General features: G+C 38.6%; 2 protein-coding genes across 2 annotated transcripts in view; one reads left to right on the forward strand and one right to left on the reverse strand.

Annotated features, from left to right (window-relative positions):
- GTF2F2 (general transcription factor IIF subunit 2) overlaps nt 1-17,190 on the forward strand; it is an 80,590-nt gene that overhangs the window by 20,189 nt on the left and 43,211 nt on the right. Inside the window, exon 6 of the mRNA XM_039716785.1 lies at nt 17,035-17,116. Within this exon, the coding sequence (XP_039572719.1) occupies nt 17,035-17,116 (82 nt within the window). The remainder of the gene's footprint in view (nt 1-17,034; nt 17,117-17,190) is intronic.
- Nucleotides 3,464-7,364, reverse strand: KCTD4 (potassium channel tetramerization domain containing 4). Its single transcript, XM_039716786.1, has one exon. The coding sequence runs from the start codon at nt 7,172-7,174 to the stop codon at nt 6,401-6,403; it is 774 nt and encodes a 257-aa protein (XP_039572720.1). The 5' UTR covers nt 7,175-7,364; the 3' UTR covers nt 3,464-6,400.

Genomic DNA, 17,190 nt, shown 5'->3' on the forward strand with positions numbered 1-17,190 from the left:
TGCTATAATAAATAAAATTGCCTCTTTAAAAGGTGGCATATGAAAAGCAAAAAAAGAATTTTTTAAGATTTTTCACCCATTATTTATTTATTAATTTCAGGATTATTAGACATTACTGATGTTGTATAACCTCAGTGTTGCACGGTGTGGGCATCTGTCTTCATCACAAAACCATGACCCTCAGCTGACAGTGAATGACACTGCGTCCCTTTCTCTTCACCTCGTAGTGCTCATAGGCTCTCTCACCACACTTCTCCCTCCCCATTCTCACAGCTGGGGGAGTCCAGCACTCCAGACTTCCCTGAACATCAGACTCCAGACTCTAGCAAGCCCCTTGGAGCTTCATCTTCCTGGGGCATTTCCCCAGCAAGCAGCCTTGGGTTTTTAAATCTGGATTCTCATCACCTTGATATGTTTCTGTTGCTGGTAAAGTGCCATGCCCCGACACAGGATGCCAAATCTCTCTTCAGGAGCTGTGAGCAGTGAGACCTTGTGCTTCGGTTAGAGCAGGCTTTCTGTACCTGGAGCAAAGCTGTCCCTGAAAGTCTGGTGGTGTAAAAGGAAAAAAAAAAGATGTATCCTGGAAGAGAGTAGAGATCTAGCTTTTCACAAAAATGAAATAATGCTTGGGGTGGGACTAGTGGAATACCTCTTTAATGCCCAGAAAGATGATGGCTTTCATGAACTGTGTGTAAACCAAGGTTATGTCTCCCAAAGTCACACCGCCAGTGAACAAGGCAGTATTGTCATTTTTAGCATTATCAGGAGAAGCTTACAGACATTCAGAATGACTCAGTTTATAGGAGTCATCTTCTAACAACTTGGTTTTCAAATCCTAGCATGTTGAGCTTGCATATCATCATGTTGTAATGGTGTTTTAAATGAGTAGCTGCTGTTTACAGCTATAATTATTGTACCAGCTTTGAACAGCACAGATAGAAACAGCTTCCTGGGAGACTGTTGCATTAGCTGTGTGTGGTACTCCTACTACAAACATTTTTGGGAAGAGAAATCAACTGTCTAGTTCTACAGAGTATTACGCAATTTCAGAAAGAAAGGCAACTGCAGTTGCTTTTTCAGAGTGGTTGCTCATCTGTGTTCCTCAGGTGTCATCATACATCTTCCTCCTACCTTCCCCAGTCCTTGCCATACTGCTTGTTTTCTGGCAATTTTTTGGGAATGATGGTGATTTACAGAGGCAGTGTTTTGAGACAATGTTCTCTGTGATATACCAATACATACGAGTTACAGAATGTCTATTTCAAATGTAAATAAATCCCAAAATGTTATTTTTTCTGATCCTAAATTCCTTGTACCGTACTTATTGATTTTGTTTCAACACAGTAAATTATGCAAGCCTCTTTCTTCATGTAAGGATTCCTTCATTTTTTAACTAGTAGTCACTTTCCTTTTCAATCTACCCTGTGTTGCAGGGCAGCAGACAATGTTAGGTTTATGTAATAGTTATTTTGCAAAGATGATCTAGCCTAGGAAAATAGTATTTATTTTGTCACAGACTCAAGTGAACTTGTGCTCTTCATCCCCAATCCTGATTTATCAGTCAATAGCATTAGGGCAACGTGACCCTTCTACACAAATAAATGAATGGATTAGACACTGCTCTTATTAAATTGTATTTTTTGTTGCCTGCCCTTATTCTGCTTGTATACTAATGAGGAGTGGGGGAGGAAGATAATTTTCTTAACCTCTTCTTGCTCTTAGTGAGTGGAAACCTTGTAATGCTTTTAAGAGGCAAAAACAGCAATGCCACTGATTTTCTGCAAATGATGATGTAATTTTTACCTACTGTAGAAAAGAAGTGACCTGTCGTCACTTAAACAGTTGTAATAGGTACAAATGCAAAAAATGAAAAATAAGACATGAGTGTTTGAAAATATCAATAGTGCAATTATGAGGCTGAGAAACTGGTCAGTGGGTGAGTCAGTGCTGAAGGTACAGAACTGGAGCTGCAATTTGACCTTGTTGTGCAGCCTCTGTATTTCACAGCATCAAGACTACATCCAGAAACCACATCTAACTCTAGAAGTCATTGGGCAGTAAGACTGGTTAGAGACTGAAGAAATACTTTGAGCAGGCATTGTATATATTTTTCCCAGTATTTATTTTTTCTTAGGCATCACTGACAAAGCCCCACAACTGGCCTGATGAAGGAAAGGGGTACAGTGAAACAAAAATGAAAAATAGTTGTATGATGGGAGGAGAGGACAAGACAAGGGAAAGAATGTGAGGGTCAAACTGTCAAAAATGTGGGTTCTCCCAGACATGTGAAGTCTCTGGGTTCAGAAACAGTTCCCAGTCACCAGGGAAAACTGGGCTAAAACAAGCTTTAGTCAGACATAGCGCAGCCACTTGTAGGTTTTGTACTCAATAGAAATCCATGTAGTTGGTACCTATGGCAGTGTACTGCCAAGTGTGATGGAATCCTTGGCTTCTGCTCCACCACTGGGGAAAGGCGAGCATCCAGGTGTCAGTATTTTGGTTAATTTGGCAGCTATTTATATTTTTCCATGAGTAGTCATTCAAGAAATTAATAGGGACAAGGACTTTTTTTTTATAGTCTATGGAATTTAGTCCTGCCTTCACTTGCCTCTCCTTTCTGCTTGGTGACACCTTATCTCACCTGGCAAAACAGGCAGGGAGGCAAGCAGAGCTGACCAAGCCTGGGAGCAGGTTAAGTGCCTCCCTGGGGAAAGAGGAGGAAGTTCCTTCTTACTCCTACCAGAGCAATTGAAGATCATCAGAGAAATGGTGGTAATTGTCATTCCTTCCTGATACTTGTAGGACCGTTCTGATAAGTTTGTTGTGATCCCAGTCTTAATGAGAGAAAGGAGAATAGAAATATTTTGCCTGCACATCATATACTTAGTGATGTTAATGTTGTTAGAACAACTGTGGGTATTTCTGGCTTAAGCACTTGATTTTGCAGCTTTCATATTGTCACAGCAGTTATTGAATATGAAATTTCCAGCTTTAAAGAAAAGACAGAAAAGGTAGCTGATGCATGACTGGGTACTTTTTCTGGCTCATCCTACTGTGATGGAACACGAGTATCCACCTGACTGACTGAACATATGCAAAATATATGTTATAATTAGGATGATTATGGAGTACAGAGGAAACATTATTCACACTATTGAGGCTTTATATCCTTTTTTTGTTCCTATACCGAAATAAGACAGTCCCACCCTGAAAAATGGCTCAAGTTTATATCTAGTTTTAAGTGTCTAATTGTAGCTGATATGGCATAATTCAAGACAGTTGTGGATTTGTTTAGTCTGAATAGGGAAGAGAATTAAATTTTTTACTTCCATGTTCCTTTCTGCTGTGTAATTCAAAGAGCTGAGGTACCTTCGAACAGAGGTAGCATGTAAAATTTTCAAACCCTGACACTTGCAGAAATGCATCACTGCTCATGAATAAGGGAAAAGAAACAAGATTGAAGTTAGTGTTGCAGCACATGACTTTACGTGCGTGCCATAGATGTCAGTGTTACACAGAAATATACAAAATTTCCAGTTAAAATTACATAAGGTAATGAATCATTGAATTTCAAACAAACAAACAAACCAACCTGCAATAAACCAACCAAACAACACAGGTATTTATTTTAATAATTATTAGAGAAGTACATTTTTCACCTAAAAACCCCCTCTTTTTTTCCAAGTTCTCTTTCATAGGTTAAGAGGGCAGTAGATACTCTGAACCAAAAGCCTGGCAAATAAATCTTTTATGAATAGCTATACAATATTCTTAGAAGATGCTTCAAATGGTTTCCATGTTACTTGTGATTATCAGCTTATGAATAACTTATATTCTGCAAGTATTTTCTACAATAAATGCAGAACCATCAAATTCTCTACTGATTTTTCATGAGCAAAAGTCATTCTCCAATAAGAAACTGGTTCTGCCTTCTGATAGGGGAGTGCTAACAATTGATTTCTTGGTGTTTGGCATCCTAAGAGCTTAACTGAAAGGCGAGCAACCACAACATATTTTAATTAACATATATTAATTGTTTGAAATAAAAATTGGTTTTCACCTTCCTTCTTTTCAGCTGCAATTACATTTTAAATTTTAGTCAAAGACCCAGGACAAATGAAGGTTGTAATCAAAAGTGTTTAAGTGCAAATGGATTGACATCCCAGGAGCAACAGCCTCCTCCAGACTTTGTGTTGATGCAGGCTGTGTATTTGACAGCACTGTGAGCATGCTGCTTTAAAACTTGTGGATTTATTATGGAGCTTTTTTAGATTGTCTTGCCACTTTATCTTGCTCATGTAGAGAATTCTATCTACAGAGGGCTTTTCATGTAATTGTTCTGTGTGATTGTGTTTCTAGTTCTTGTCCTAGAAGATCAACAGGATTTGTATTTCTTTTAGGGAAGCTTTCACATTTGCTTTTCACAGAAGTCCTACAGATTCTTATAAGCACAAGAGTTGTGGTTAATGAGGATTTTTTTAATACCTCAATTTGAAAATAGCTTGGAGGGGGAGGAGGGAAGATGACACATACTGGTGGCACATGTAAACAATAGTATTTTACTATGTATCTTTTGTGTGTATATAATTAATGCATTTGGACAAATTCAGAGAAGTTTTGGGATACATAGACAGTTATTCAGCTTGTATGCCTGAAATCTAAAGTGATCTGATTTTTAAACATTAGAGCCTGAAAATGTTCCACTTAGAACCATTTTTTTAACAGAACCACATTTTTTTTTGTGAACTGTAAGTCTGTAACAGGAGGACTAAATAGAAAACATCATAATTTCTAGACAGTTTATTCATTCTGATTGAGTATTCTGGAGAGGTTGAATTCCCCCATTTGACAAAATCATGTTGGAATATGTTTCAGTCACTGCTCCTGGTTTGGAGATGTAGCATCACTGTATTAATTCATCTCTAGCAAGGGCCCTAGTTAACAACACCTGTTGTGTGTTAGAAGTGAAAAAGAGTTTCATGTTGAGGGATAAGTGGACCTTGCATTTGTATTCTCAGCCCTTGATACTTAGGATTGATTTGTTCCCCCTGAAATCCAAACCACAACTGTTTTCAGCCTGTCTTCTGTTAGCTGTTTTCCTTGGTTGTCACTTCTAGTATGGATTGTACTGCCTTTTGTTGACATTATTTTTTTCCTCTATAAAACCAATGTTTTGGGAGACTACTTAGTTGGTTTTTTATTTCTTTATAAGCATTTTACTTGAATTTTGGGTTCATATGAGCTGTGAGTGATGATTGGTTTCAATGACAAACAACACTTAGAGTTAGTGCTGCTTCTTCTTGCCTTTTGTGATGATTTTTCAGCTTTTGTTTTTGTGAAATGACTGGTTTGTAATCCTTGTGTTTAAATTAGTTACAGTTGTGCTATAGAAACCATTAAAACTTTGTTTAAAATATCAATTAAAAGATTTTATAAATAGTGGAGATGAGGAGAATGAAGGTATTTATTCCATTACTTAAGAGTGAATTGTCTTTAATGCCAGCAGGTGGTCTGTTCAGAACTGATAGTACTCATTGCATTTAGTAAGCCACTGTGCAAAGCAAGGGCTTTGTTCATTGCCTCTCCTTATGAGCACAAATGATTGCTAGGAAATACTGACTGTGGCATTGTTGGATGCTGATACTGGAAACCTGTTACACTAAACTTAATGTCAGATACTTTTGTTAGCTATTTCATATGTATGTATGATTAGAAAATGTAACATTCTGTGCAGATTGGACCCAATTCCTTTAATAAAATTAATTTCCCCCTGAATTATTTTGTTGGTTTACATGTTTCTGGCAGCATTACTGTAACAATATAGTATAAATTTGGGGTTAAGTGAGTTGAGAAATCATTTAACTTAAAAATTAAGTTGGTTATTTTAAACTCTCTTGCAATCTTATTTTTGGAAATTCAGTACAATACATTACCATAAACACTAATGAACAGTGAAAATCATTTATTCCAGTTAAAATCCATTCTTAATTTGTTAAAAGCAAAACATACTTTAAGCCTGCTTATTGTCTGAAAACACTCTCACTGCTGTTCAGCAGAGCAGTTAGGTATATGCATGTTCATCACACAGGTACACAAAAATTCAGCTAGACTCTGGTTGAAAGACAGCATTGAGAAAACGTATTACAAAGAGCATAAAGCATTCCATCTGTTTACAATGTTAGCAGATGATTCTTGTTAAATTCAGGCATAAAATTTTCAGTCAGCTTTAGTAAGCCAGAGATAGATGTCATTATGAGATTTACATACCATTAGCTCACATCAGTTGATTAGCAGCTGAGCTCTGTGGTACAGAGCTAGTTAGATGCATTATTTGTGATGCCAGGAGGCTGCAGCTCAGGGAGGTTTACTGGCTGCGTGCTCGTTTCCTGTGCCTTTGTGATTACTTGATAAAATGCAGTGCATCACTGTGAACAATCGACCCTCTTGAACAGTCCAGACTGGTCAGCAGTCTAAATCCACATTTTAAAGCCGTCATTATAGCCTCAAATTTAAGAGTTTCCAGGGTGCATACGAAGGTGTTGTCCTCCTTCAGTACCAATCGTGTACCGTTTTCAGACTTTATGAAGTACTTGAATTGAATAATATTTGAAGATACTGAAAACTCCTCTGGAAATCCATCCAGCCTGCTTTTGGACACCAGTACAATTCTGGATTTTATTTTTGCAATGAATTCAGGAGCATTACAAAAGATTCTAAGTCCTTGTGAACGGTCGTGGCTGTCAGTTATTTCCAGGAAAGTAGTCTCTCGGGATGCTAGCTGTTCCTTCTCCCACCTTGATTTCACTGCCTCTGAGAGTACCTTAAGCTGGAAAAATTCGGCTTCTTGTGCCAAAAGTTGATTTTCTCGAAACCCCTCTGGTAGAAGAAGTTCTCCGTTCCGTAGGAAGTTGAGAATGTGTCTAAAAAGGAGTCCATCTCTGTCTATGAAGTAATGACCATCTGCATCAAATGGGCACATTATTCTTCCATTTATGATCCCCTCCAGGAAAGAATCTGGATACTTGGTTAGTGTCTGTTTTTGTGTGATATATAGATAACCACCGACATTCAGAGTAATCAGAGACGTTTTGTAGTCCTTGTCTAGCTCGGAGCTTTCAGAGTTGCTGTTTTTTTCTTCGCATTCGTTTTCTCTCCTGCTTGCTTTTCTCTCCATTATTGAAGCTAGGATAACAATACAGCTATCCTGCTTTGCTCTTGTCAGCTTGCAAAGAGGATGTTTCTTTTTAAAAAGCACCTTTATTCAGCTCCAGCTCGATGTTGGAATGGAAATGCTGCTCGCATTGCTCCGACTGTCAGCTTGGGTTTGCAGTAGGTGGCGTATCAGCTGTGTGTGCAGGGAGATAGCAGGAATATGACTGTAAGAGAGAATTTGCATTTAACTGTGTAAGGGAAGAAGCATATAACAACTGTTTTATTTCTTTCCCTTCAGTCTAAGTAGTTTGCATAGCTTAGGGGGTTCTGCACAGAAATACATACTGCTATACTAAATGGCAACTTATTTTTAATACTTGCAGATGAATTTGTAGTGTCAGCTGGCCAAATCATGTTTTGTGCTTATGGTGTTAAACAGCTTCATTTGTGTTTCAAGGATTTTTTATTTTCACAAAGCCTGTTTTTTCATGTTGTTTTTTAGTACAGATTACAGTACCTGATGCATACAGAAGGACAACACAGAAACGAAAGGTGTCCCTGTGTGTATAAGGGGGGGTGTCATCTGTGGAATGTGTGCACATGCATGTCACTCCTTTATCGGGCACGTGTGCAGCAGTAAGATGTTTCCACAGAAGATACCCTGGAAGTGGTGCTAAGGACTTGTTGATCTGACTGTTCTAAGTTCATGGCAAAAGCTTTTATTTGCAGTCAAAGGGTCTATCCTCACCAGCACAAGAACAGCAGTCTGATTAGGTTTTGCTTTTTCCTTCCTGTGTGCCATAGACAAAAACAGTTTTACAGGGAGGATTTACCATTTATATTGATGATGGTTTTTAAGTCACCAGGGCTGTCTAGCATCATTTGGTTCTTTCGATAGAAGAACTCAGCTGCCCTGTGGAACAAAGGGCTTGTGTGCCTACAGATAGCTTTGAACATCACATAACACCATAGCTTAGCACCACTGGGGTACAGGGAGGCAGAAACATCGGCACAGCACACTGAAATCAATTGCTTATCTTCTCTCCTGTACTTTGAGCCTCTCAGTTGCCTCCTAGAAAAAAGATTTCCCCTTTAAACATTTGCAGTTTGGAGCAGGAAGGGAAAAGCTCTCCACACATCTCTTTGGGCGTTTCCTTGGGGAGTGGACAGATGGGAGCCAGTGCACACATTCCCCCGCACGGGTGGGGGCAAAGGCTTTCCTTGGGTTAGACCTGGAGAGGAGGAGGTTCCATCTTTTTCAGGATGTATTTTTCACTTTACAGATAGATGTGTCCTGCTTTGTCTGACTAGCAGTGGAAAGGCAGATTATTTTTCTGTAAATTCTTCTGCTCTAAGTATCTTATTCCTACTGCTCCCACTGTCTGTAAGGTTGTTTATCGATACCACAGAGTAATCACTATACTATTTCATTATTTGGTAACCGACTCTAGTGAAAATAAATGTTTTTCTCTCACTCTTCTCCTTGCCAGGGTATCCTATCCCTAGCGCTGAATACAGCGCTAAATTTTTCTGCTGCTGTATATGATATATTAAGCAGGTACTATTAATTAGGTTTGATTTACCACGAATTAGTAATGGTTTTATTTCTAACTTTTTGATGCTGTGGATACGTTTAACGTAACTTCAGTCAGAGATTCCAATCAGTTTCTAATTCTTAAACATTTGGACTTTTTTTTCAAGATTAACTCCTTTCACTAATTACTAAGGTGTTGAAGTTCAAGTTACTGAATTAGTAAATGAGAAAATGAAAAAGCCAATTAGTTTAAAGTAAGGTTCTTTTTTTCATTACAAGAGACATTCATTCAAATTCATTTTATTGTCAAGTGATGGAAAATTCATGTAATGTGCTTAGATTGTGCATAAGTAAAATATTGAACCATCTTATTATCTGTTAAACCTTTAGAGAATGATTGGTGTGGTTCTTTCATCTCACACAGTGAACTTGAAATATTCTGAAGCTGTGCTAGGAGTATCCTGGTACAAGTGACTAGGGATTTCCAAGGAGAGAAGGGATTTGTAAAAGACAAGAAACTTTCCATGTCCAGTTAAACTGTCTGCATTTTAACAGACAGAATTTACAGAACAGTGTGTGTTCTCTTTTTGTCATCTTCTCAGTGTTCTAACACTTGCGGTTGATATTTTCCACTTTTGTGAAGAAGTAAGTATTCTTTAAAAGATCATGCAAAATCATTTTAGTGGTTTGTGTGATAAAATATTCAAAATGGATTTGGTGTGGAAAATATACTCTGTGGAGTTCATGAATATTTACACTTAAACCTTTGAGACTTGAAAAATTTAGAGCTGCTGTAAAATGTTCATTCCCACAAACCAGTGTAGCTTTATTTCACTGCAGCTGACAGTCATCTGTAACACAAAACTAAAGCATGGCATTTCTCAGTGAAAATTTTCCACTTTCTGTGCCATGCTACAAGACTTTCCCAAAAAGCCTAATTCTTCCTTTGCACTTGGTCATACATATGGTATTGTAGTGCATGTAATTTTAGTGGGGTGGTTTCATATAACTTACTGTTTTTTGGAGGTGTAGCTATGCTGGATTTTCTTTTTTCTGTCCTTTTGTCCATGCACTGAAAGACCATCCAAAAGTTAATTTTGGCAAAGATTCAGAAGTATTTCCTGCAATCAAGTTAGAGAATTTGACCATTTTTGTCCTCTGAGAGTCTTTTGTGTTGTCCATGGTAGCTGAGATGTACCAAATGCATCCCAGATCTTGCTTCCCACTTGGATTGAATGGAGTAGCTTGTTGCTGGATGCTTTCCCCTGTTGTTAGTGAACTGTTTCTGCCCTATCCAGCTGAAGTGTTCTGCTTACAGTGTGGGGTAGCAATCCTGAAATGACTGCTGCTTCACGAATTTTTAGTGTCACCTGTATGCTGGGTTTGCTGTTGAAATAGGGAATAGTGTTACAATCCAGCGATTGAAAGAATATTGTTTTGGTTTCAGATTAAGTCAGGAAATACACTGAGAGCCCTTGTGCACACTTAGGAAAGTGGCTATAGTAGTTGTACTCCCTTCCCAAGTTACACACACTTTGGGTTGCAGCAGAAGGGCATTCCACAGAGATTTCCAGGTTCTCGCTCAGACAAGCTGTCCTGGAGACTGAAAATTCACTGCTGGTGTCTAGCAGCTACACAGAAAAACAAAACTTAGGAGGAGAGGACTAGGCATCTGCCCCTCCTTCTGCCCTACATGTTTCCTTTTGGAAAGTAAGTTCACTCTCACTCAACTTTCTCCCTCTTCCTGAACCTCCTGGTCTGTAAGCTTGAGCATACCATGGGAACTGAGGATTCAGGACCAGAACACACCATAGAAAAGTTGGTGCTTTACTAGTGGTTCAGCTTACTTGCCTATCCAAAGAACATCAGCTTTACCAACAGTCTGCTGTCAGTGAAAATAATCTGGGTTACAGAAACCAGCTAAATTTTTTGTTAGAGTACAAAAGAATATGAGGAAAATTCTCAGATATAGGAGGGAGAGAAATTTAAAAGTGTATTACGAAGCCATGCTAATGCAATCTGTTAGGGTTATTGAGGCAGTTTGCTAGTCATTTAATGTCATAACACAGAAAATTGGCCAGGTTGTTGGACAATTAGACCATTCAGTAGCTCCTGCCTCACAGTGTTGGTAGCATAGAAATTCTCAATTCAAAAATATCTCCAGATGTTGATTAACAGCTGTTGAAGACAAGCTCTACATAATAATTAAAATTAAAAGTTTTCAAACCAGCAAGTCTGAATAATTTGCATTCAAGGGTTTCTAAAGGGCTATCTAAGAAACTGTCAAAGTTGCTGTTGATATTTTTAATAATTTTTGAGCACTGCAATTCTACAAGACTAGACAAGCAAATGCTGTGCCAATATCTGATGAGACAGGTATTTAAATATGAAAAGGTACTGTATGAAAAATGATAAAATATCTGACTTGGAAATCAATCAGTTAAAAATTAAGGGATAGTGATATAATGCTAATCAATATGTGGAGAGAAAATGGGTGGTGCCACATTTTTTTGCCCTTCTTTTAAAATTAGAATTTGTTCAGCAAAGCAGGTGATGCTTTTTTCTGATAAATCCTTCAGTATGTTTCATTTGTCATTTTGTAATAGAATATATGCCATCTTAGTTTCCCTGTCATTTAGCTATACAGAACTTAACCTGCAGGCTTCAAACTGGCAAATGTTAAGCAGAAAATTGTCATTCAAATGTTGCTGTGATTTGGTTCTTGGTCCAATTTTTTTCTAGTGAGTGATCGAGGAGGTTGTGACTGATGGTTTTGGAGATGATACACCTGGGAGTTGAGTCAGTAAGGTGATACATTGATGATGCAGAACGATTTGGATAGTTGGTTAGCATAACATTTTATTATCACCAAATACAAAGTTTATGTGCCCAGGAATACACTGTAGACAGAGCTTGCAGTATTTATGTTTGCAGGAGAGTTGCGGCAGAGGTTCGGATCTATGTATAATAATAGGTCATTGACAGCTGAGCATGAGTTCTGTGCAGTGGTCAGTAAAACAAACATAGAATGTATCACTGGATGCCTAAATAAGGGAATGGCAAGTGAAGACCTGGAGAGCCTGTTCCATAGTTGCATAGCTACCAGGGAAGGATGGTCTGAGAAGGGCACCAGCTTTGAGGCAAGAGAGGTGCCACAAAATGCCTTTGGTGTGTAAATGCAGGGCTGAGGTCTTCTGATGGAAGGGGATGTTCCTTGTCCAGCCAACACATGCAGAAGCCTGGGAAGATGAACGGTGGTTAAAGTAAGCAGTGTGAGCTTACCACGACTTCTGACTTGCATGCAGCTGTGCTGGTTTTGGCTGGGGTAGAGTTAACTTTCTTCACCATGGCTGATATGGGGCTGTGTTCTGGATTTGTTCTGAACACAGGGTTGATAATACAGAGATGTTTTTGTTATTGCTGAGAGGGATTACACAGAGCCAAGGCCTTTTCTGCTTTTTGTACTGACACACTGGTAAGGAAGTTAGAGGTGCATTGGAGGTTGAGATGAGACAGGTGACCCAAACTGACCAAATGGATGTCCCAGACCATGTGACACCATGCACAGTGTATGAAGTGGGGGAAGAAGGAAGACGAGGGAGAACATTTGGAGTGATGGCATTTGTCTTCCCAAGTAACTGTTAGATGTGGTACGGCCCTGTCTTTATCTCAGCCCATGAGTTTTCCAGCTATTACCCATCTGATTCTCTCCCTGATCCTCCTGGTGGGGCAGTGAGTGGCTGCATGGGGCTTGTTTGCTGGCTGGGGTTAAACCATGACAGCTGGGAAGCAACAGCCCGTCTTCTAACAGCTGAGGAGCTGGAGGCACACATGCCCACAGCCTGACCCTCCTGCACTTTCATCTCCTTTTTTCTGCAGCCTGAGTACCATGCATCCTGAGTGTGGTCTTCTTCTCTTTTATTTCCTTGGCACTGCTCACAAGGCAGAGAAGTTGGTAAGCTCTAGAACCTGACCCACGTGCTGTCAAGTCTGGCTGTGAGAGACAAAATCTCAGGAAAGACATACATGAACTGGACTTTCTCAGGCCAGTAAGAACAGTTAAGAAGCTGAAGAATTGGCATAATGGAAGGGTCAAGAAAACATGATTTATTTTTATTAGGCTTGATAAAGGGGGAGACTATATAAGTGCTTGGATGGGCAGAAATGCTTTCCTAGCAGGCTCTTCAACTTAGCAGTCAATGGTCCAACAAGACAGTGACTGGAAATCGAAGCTGAGTGCAGTCAGACTAGAAGATTGATAGATTAAAATCTCCAAGCCAATCCATCTCTCTCTCTCTAAAAACTACAACAAGCCAACTCTTATCAGACCATCTACTGTACAATTCCAGTAAATTTCTCTCCTGCCTGTTTATTAACATTGGGTTAAGTGTTTCTACCATATTCTGTTCTTTGATAATGGTTGTCAAAAGGATTCCAAGGTGGATTCTGCGTCTCCCCAGCATATCTATCATCTCACTGAGACAATAGTTGAAATTGCTTTATGAATTGGCAACAGGGCATTCAGGCAGGGAGGACAGGGTGAGCATGCACTTGGCAGCTAATGATGAACGTATGGGCTCTGTGGAGGAGCCTGTCTGGAGCAGCACTAAGAGGGTACTTTGTGCCTGCCAACACATGCTGGGCATTTGAAAGTGTGAGGCTCTTGGGAAAATGTGTTATTTTCCCTTCTTATCACTGATCTCAGTTAGTCTTTCAGACCTATTTATTTATTTTGTACTATCTACTTTGAGTAGGTGTTTTTAACAGGAAACTAGCAATTCCATGCCTTATTCATACATTACCTCCTAGGCTGATGTGACTATGGAAATATCAAGGCAGATGGGTAGCATTTTGGATATCTTTTCATTGCATCTCTGGTCCTGCAACAGTTGAAGACAGACCCAAGTCTCTGAATTTGAGTTTGGTGAATGAGGTCTAATTAGGCTACAAAGGGAATAAAAAATGTGTTCCCTCACTAGTCTTGCATCCCGAAGTTTGCGTGCATCTTTGTGTATTCTGCTTGACTCTAAGGTTGTGTTAAAATCCCAAAGAGGGTCCTGGGAAAGTGGGACATAAGCTTTGGTGTTTGGACAGTGGATGCTCTTAGACAGCAAACAAGCTTAGCTGCAAGTGGTGTTTGGGAGACTATGCACAGCCTTGTACATTAAGTGATTGGAACATTTTGTCTGGATTTGACTGCAAAAGTCAAATCTGGATCAGTGGTAATTAAAAGACGGTATTAGCCAAGACCCATCAAAGATGAGATACCAGAGAAGTTGTGGATTCCCTAACCCCAACAGTGTTAAAGGACAGGATGGATGGGGCTTTGAGCAGCCTGGTCTACTGGAAGGTGTTCCTGACCATGACAGGGGGGTTGGAACTGGGTGATTTTTAAGGCCCTTTCTAACCCAAACTATTATGTGATTCTGTGGTAATATTAAGGATAAACATGTTTAATTGGGATGTTCATTTTCTAAATAGTTAATGGGTAGGGTCTCTGCTTTACTGATCCTGATCCTTGAAATGTAAAAAAAAACTGTGCAAGGTGGAGGGAGATTGATAGTGACATGTGTGTTCAGGCAGCTGGGTTAGATGGTTCAGATAAATATAGGTCAGCTAGCCTTGAAACCTGTACCATAGAAGTGAGCAGAAAAATTGTTATGGAATTCAAGAGGTATCTAAGATTGGAATGTAATGAATGCTAGCAAACATGGCTTTATGTAAAGTTTTTCTGGTCCCACAAACCTAATTTTGTTTTGAAGATTTTGAGTTTAAAGTAACAGCACGTTTGCAGCATGCTTAACATTTCCTATTGCACGTAGTCTAGATCCTTGTGACATTCTGATTTATATTAAAAAAGAAACTAAAACAAGCACAGAACAAGATTAAAAACTAGCTGACAGTTACCAGAAAGGAATTATGAGTAGGAAGCCTCTTGAGTTGTAGTTTGAAGGGCTTACTCCAGGATTAGCAAGAAGGACATGGTGAGAATCACTGCTTATAAAATGTGTCGTGATTGACACAAATGCAGGTCAGACAGTGAGTAAGTATGACAGGGCTGCCATAGTGTGACTGGAATTGCTTAATTCACAGAATCTGTTTTAGAGACAATGTGATTTCACCAAGCCAAAGGCAATTATACACCTAGGCAATGCAGAGCACATAGGTGAAATGTGAGGCTTTAGAGAAGACTCAGAATAGTTATGTTAGTAATATAATAGTCAGTGAACTTCACAAACCTCCAGAAGTTGGTTTATAGAGACAAATTGATCTTAACCCAGTTTTAGCCATCTAGGCATGAAGCAGTCATGGGACACAGACACAGTGTGCCCCCTCCTCCAAAAAAAAAACTTAGAAAAAACCCCACTGGAACATAATTTAATTCTAAAAGAGATGGGACCTTTTTTTCCTGACAGTCTCCCTTCCTCCCTCTCTCTGCTGAATTCATAGATTCTGAATAACATTCAGATGGCTTAAGTGAGGTGAGAGAAATTCCAGCTCCTGTATCTGTTATTTTACTTCCATGTATGGTTTTTATAAAATCAGTTCAGTAGTATTATGTCTGGCTTCTGGTCTCTGTTATTTTGAAATATCATTTTGAGATTGAACAAGATGCAAATAAGAAACCTCAGACTGATTTAAGTATGGCAAAAAATGTCTTGTAATGAGAATGCATGAGCTTAAATTTGTTCATTTATTGAAAAAGAGATTGAGAAGCAACTTGATAATGATTTATAAGTACTTTCAAAGGGAGAAGACACCAGGTACTGAAAGACTCTTCACCATAGTATAGAAAGTCATGAGAAGAACCAACTGCTAGAAGCTGAAGCCGAATTCTTATTCGAAATTAAGCAGCAATATTAGTACCACTTTAGCCAAAAATAGGTTACTAGATTCTGTAAAGTAGGAAGACCATACAATTTTTCTGTCTGTGATATATAGGAAGTCAGGCAAATTTGTCAAGTTGTCTCTTTTGACCATTAAGCTGGGAATCTGCAAAATCACAAGTGTTTTAAAACAAATTTTCTTCTATTTCATTCAAACCTATCTGAAAATAATATGGCTTTCTTACTGCTTTCAAAGATTTTGTTTGAATCAATCCAATACATTTTAGATTAAGTAATTTTAAAATACGTGATATCTAAGTAATTGCTTCTGGCATTATTCAGGGAGAGCAGACTTAGATGTGCAGATAGTAATATTTCAGATGTGCAGATAGTAATATTTCAGTCTATAAAGTGCTAGGAAATCTGGAGATATCTCAGAGTGCCTTGGGTTACTTGGACATCAGTATTTCTCAGTGTTTCTGTCATCTTCTGTGACATTGCCAGCAGAAGGTGACAATGACAGTGTAGTGCTATTGGAAGGACATTTTAATACTGGGAGCTAATTAAGCCTTTAAAACTCGTCCTTTCTTGTATGCAAGGCTGTTCCAGAGGTGTTGTTTAACACATATTGCGCTGGCTATGCCCAAAACAGATGGATGAATTGACATGCGCTCCTCCCACATCCACACATCATGCACTAGAACATTGTAGTAGAAGTGAAGAAGTTTCCCCACCATCACTTCTCTCTTCATTTCTGCATTAAGTTGCTTTTAATTTTTGGGTTTACCTACCTTTATGGTGTAGGCTGGTACTGCTCTGTTAGTCATCCTTGCTTTAGGCAAAATGTGGTCACGTAGGGTAACAAAGTGACTGCCTCACTTTGTGGTGATTGTCCAGAGAGAAGTATTACCTAGATATATTTATGTGGTGTCCTAGATTACTAACTGAAAGCTTTTACTTCTTTTCCCTGACTGTTACCATCTGTTGTATTATTACTTTTTTTGCATTGTGTTCATTTAATGTACTTTTAAAAAAAAATGAAACAAGAGGAAAAAGCGGTACTATTTTCCTGAGAATAAGAATTAAATTAGCTTTTGTTTTATCTTCCACTAATTTTGGATACTTTGATTATCAGATTCTCTTTATAGATTTCTTTTTTCATAGTCACTGATTGTATTAATTGCCCATTTACAAAAAAGTTCCTGGGTAATAATCTGAGTGCAACATCTAGAGAAAGGAGTTGCAATTTCTTATTTAAAATTTGATCTCTGTGATTCATTCTTAATGGTAAAACATCTGAAGACAAAACAAGGAAGTCTAGGGTATACAGCTATGCAAACATGTTTTTCCTGCTTATTTCTTTGGTGTCTAAATAGCAGAGATTTTAGAACTTGAGTTGAGAACTTAGAATTATGTTATATTTAGTAAATTCTTAATTAGTGAAAAATAATTCAAATGCTGACCGTCTTGGTGGATCCTATTTTAATGTCCAGTTTTACTTCATTTTTCTTTTAATTTTAGATAAACTTGCCTTGGAAGGAATAGTGGTGCAACGGGCTGAATGCAGACCTGCAGCTAGTGAAAATTATATGAAGCTGAAAAGGTAGGAGTCCTTAATAACAAATGATATGTGATATCTAACTTGGGTGCTTTTATTATTGCTTTACTGGGGAAGGT

The sequence above is a fragment of the Passer montanus genome, unplaced genomic scaffold (assembly GCF_014805655.1).
Source record: "Passer montanus isolate IOZ18808 unplaced genomic scaffold, ASM1480565v1 scaffold36, whole genome shotgun sequence".
NCBI lineage: Eukaryota > Metazoa > Chordata > Aves > Passeriformes > Passeridae > Passer > Passer montanus.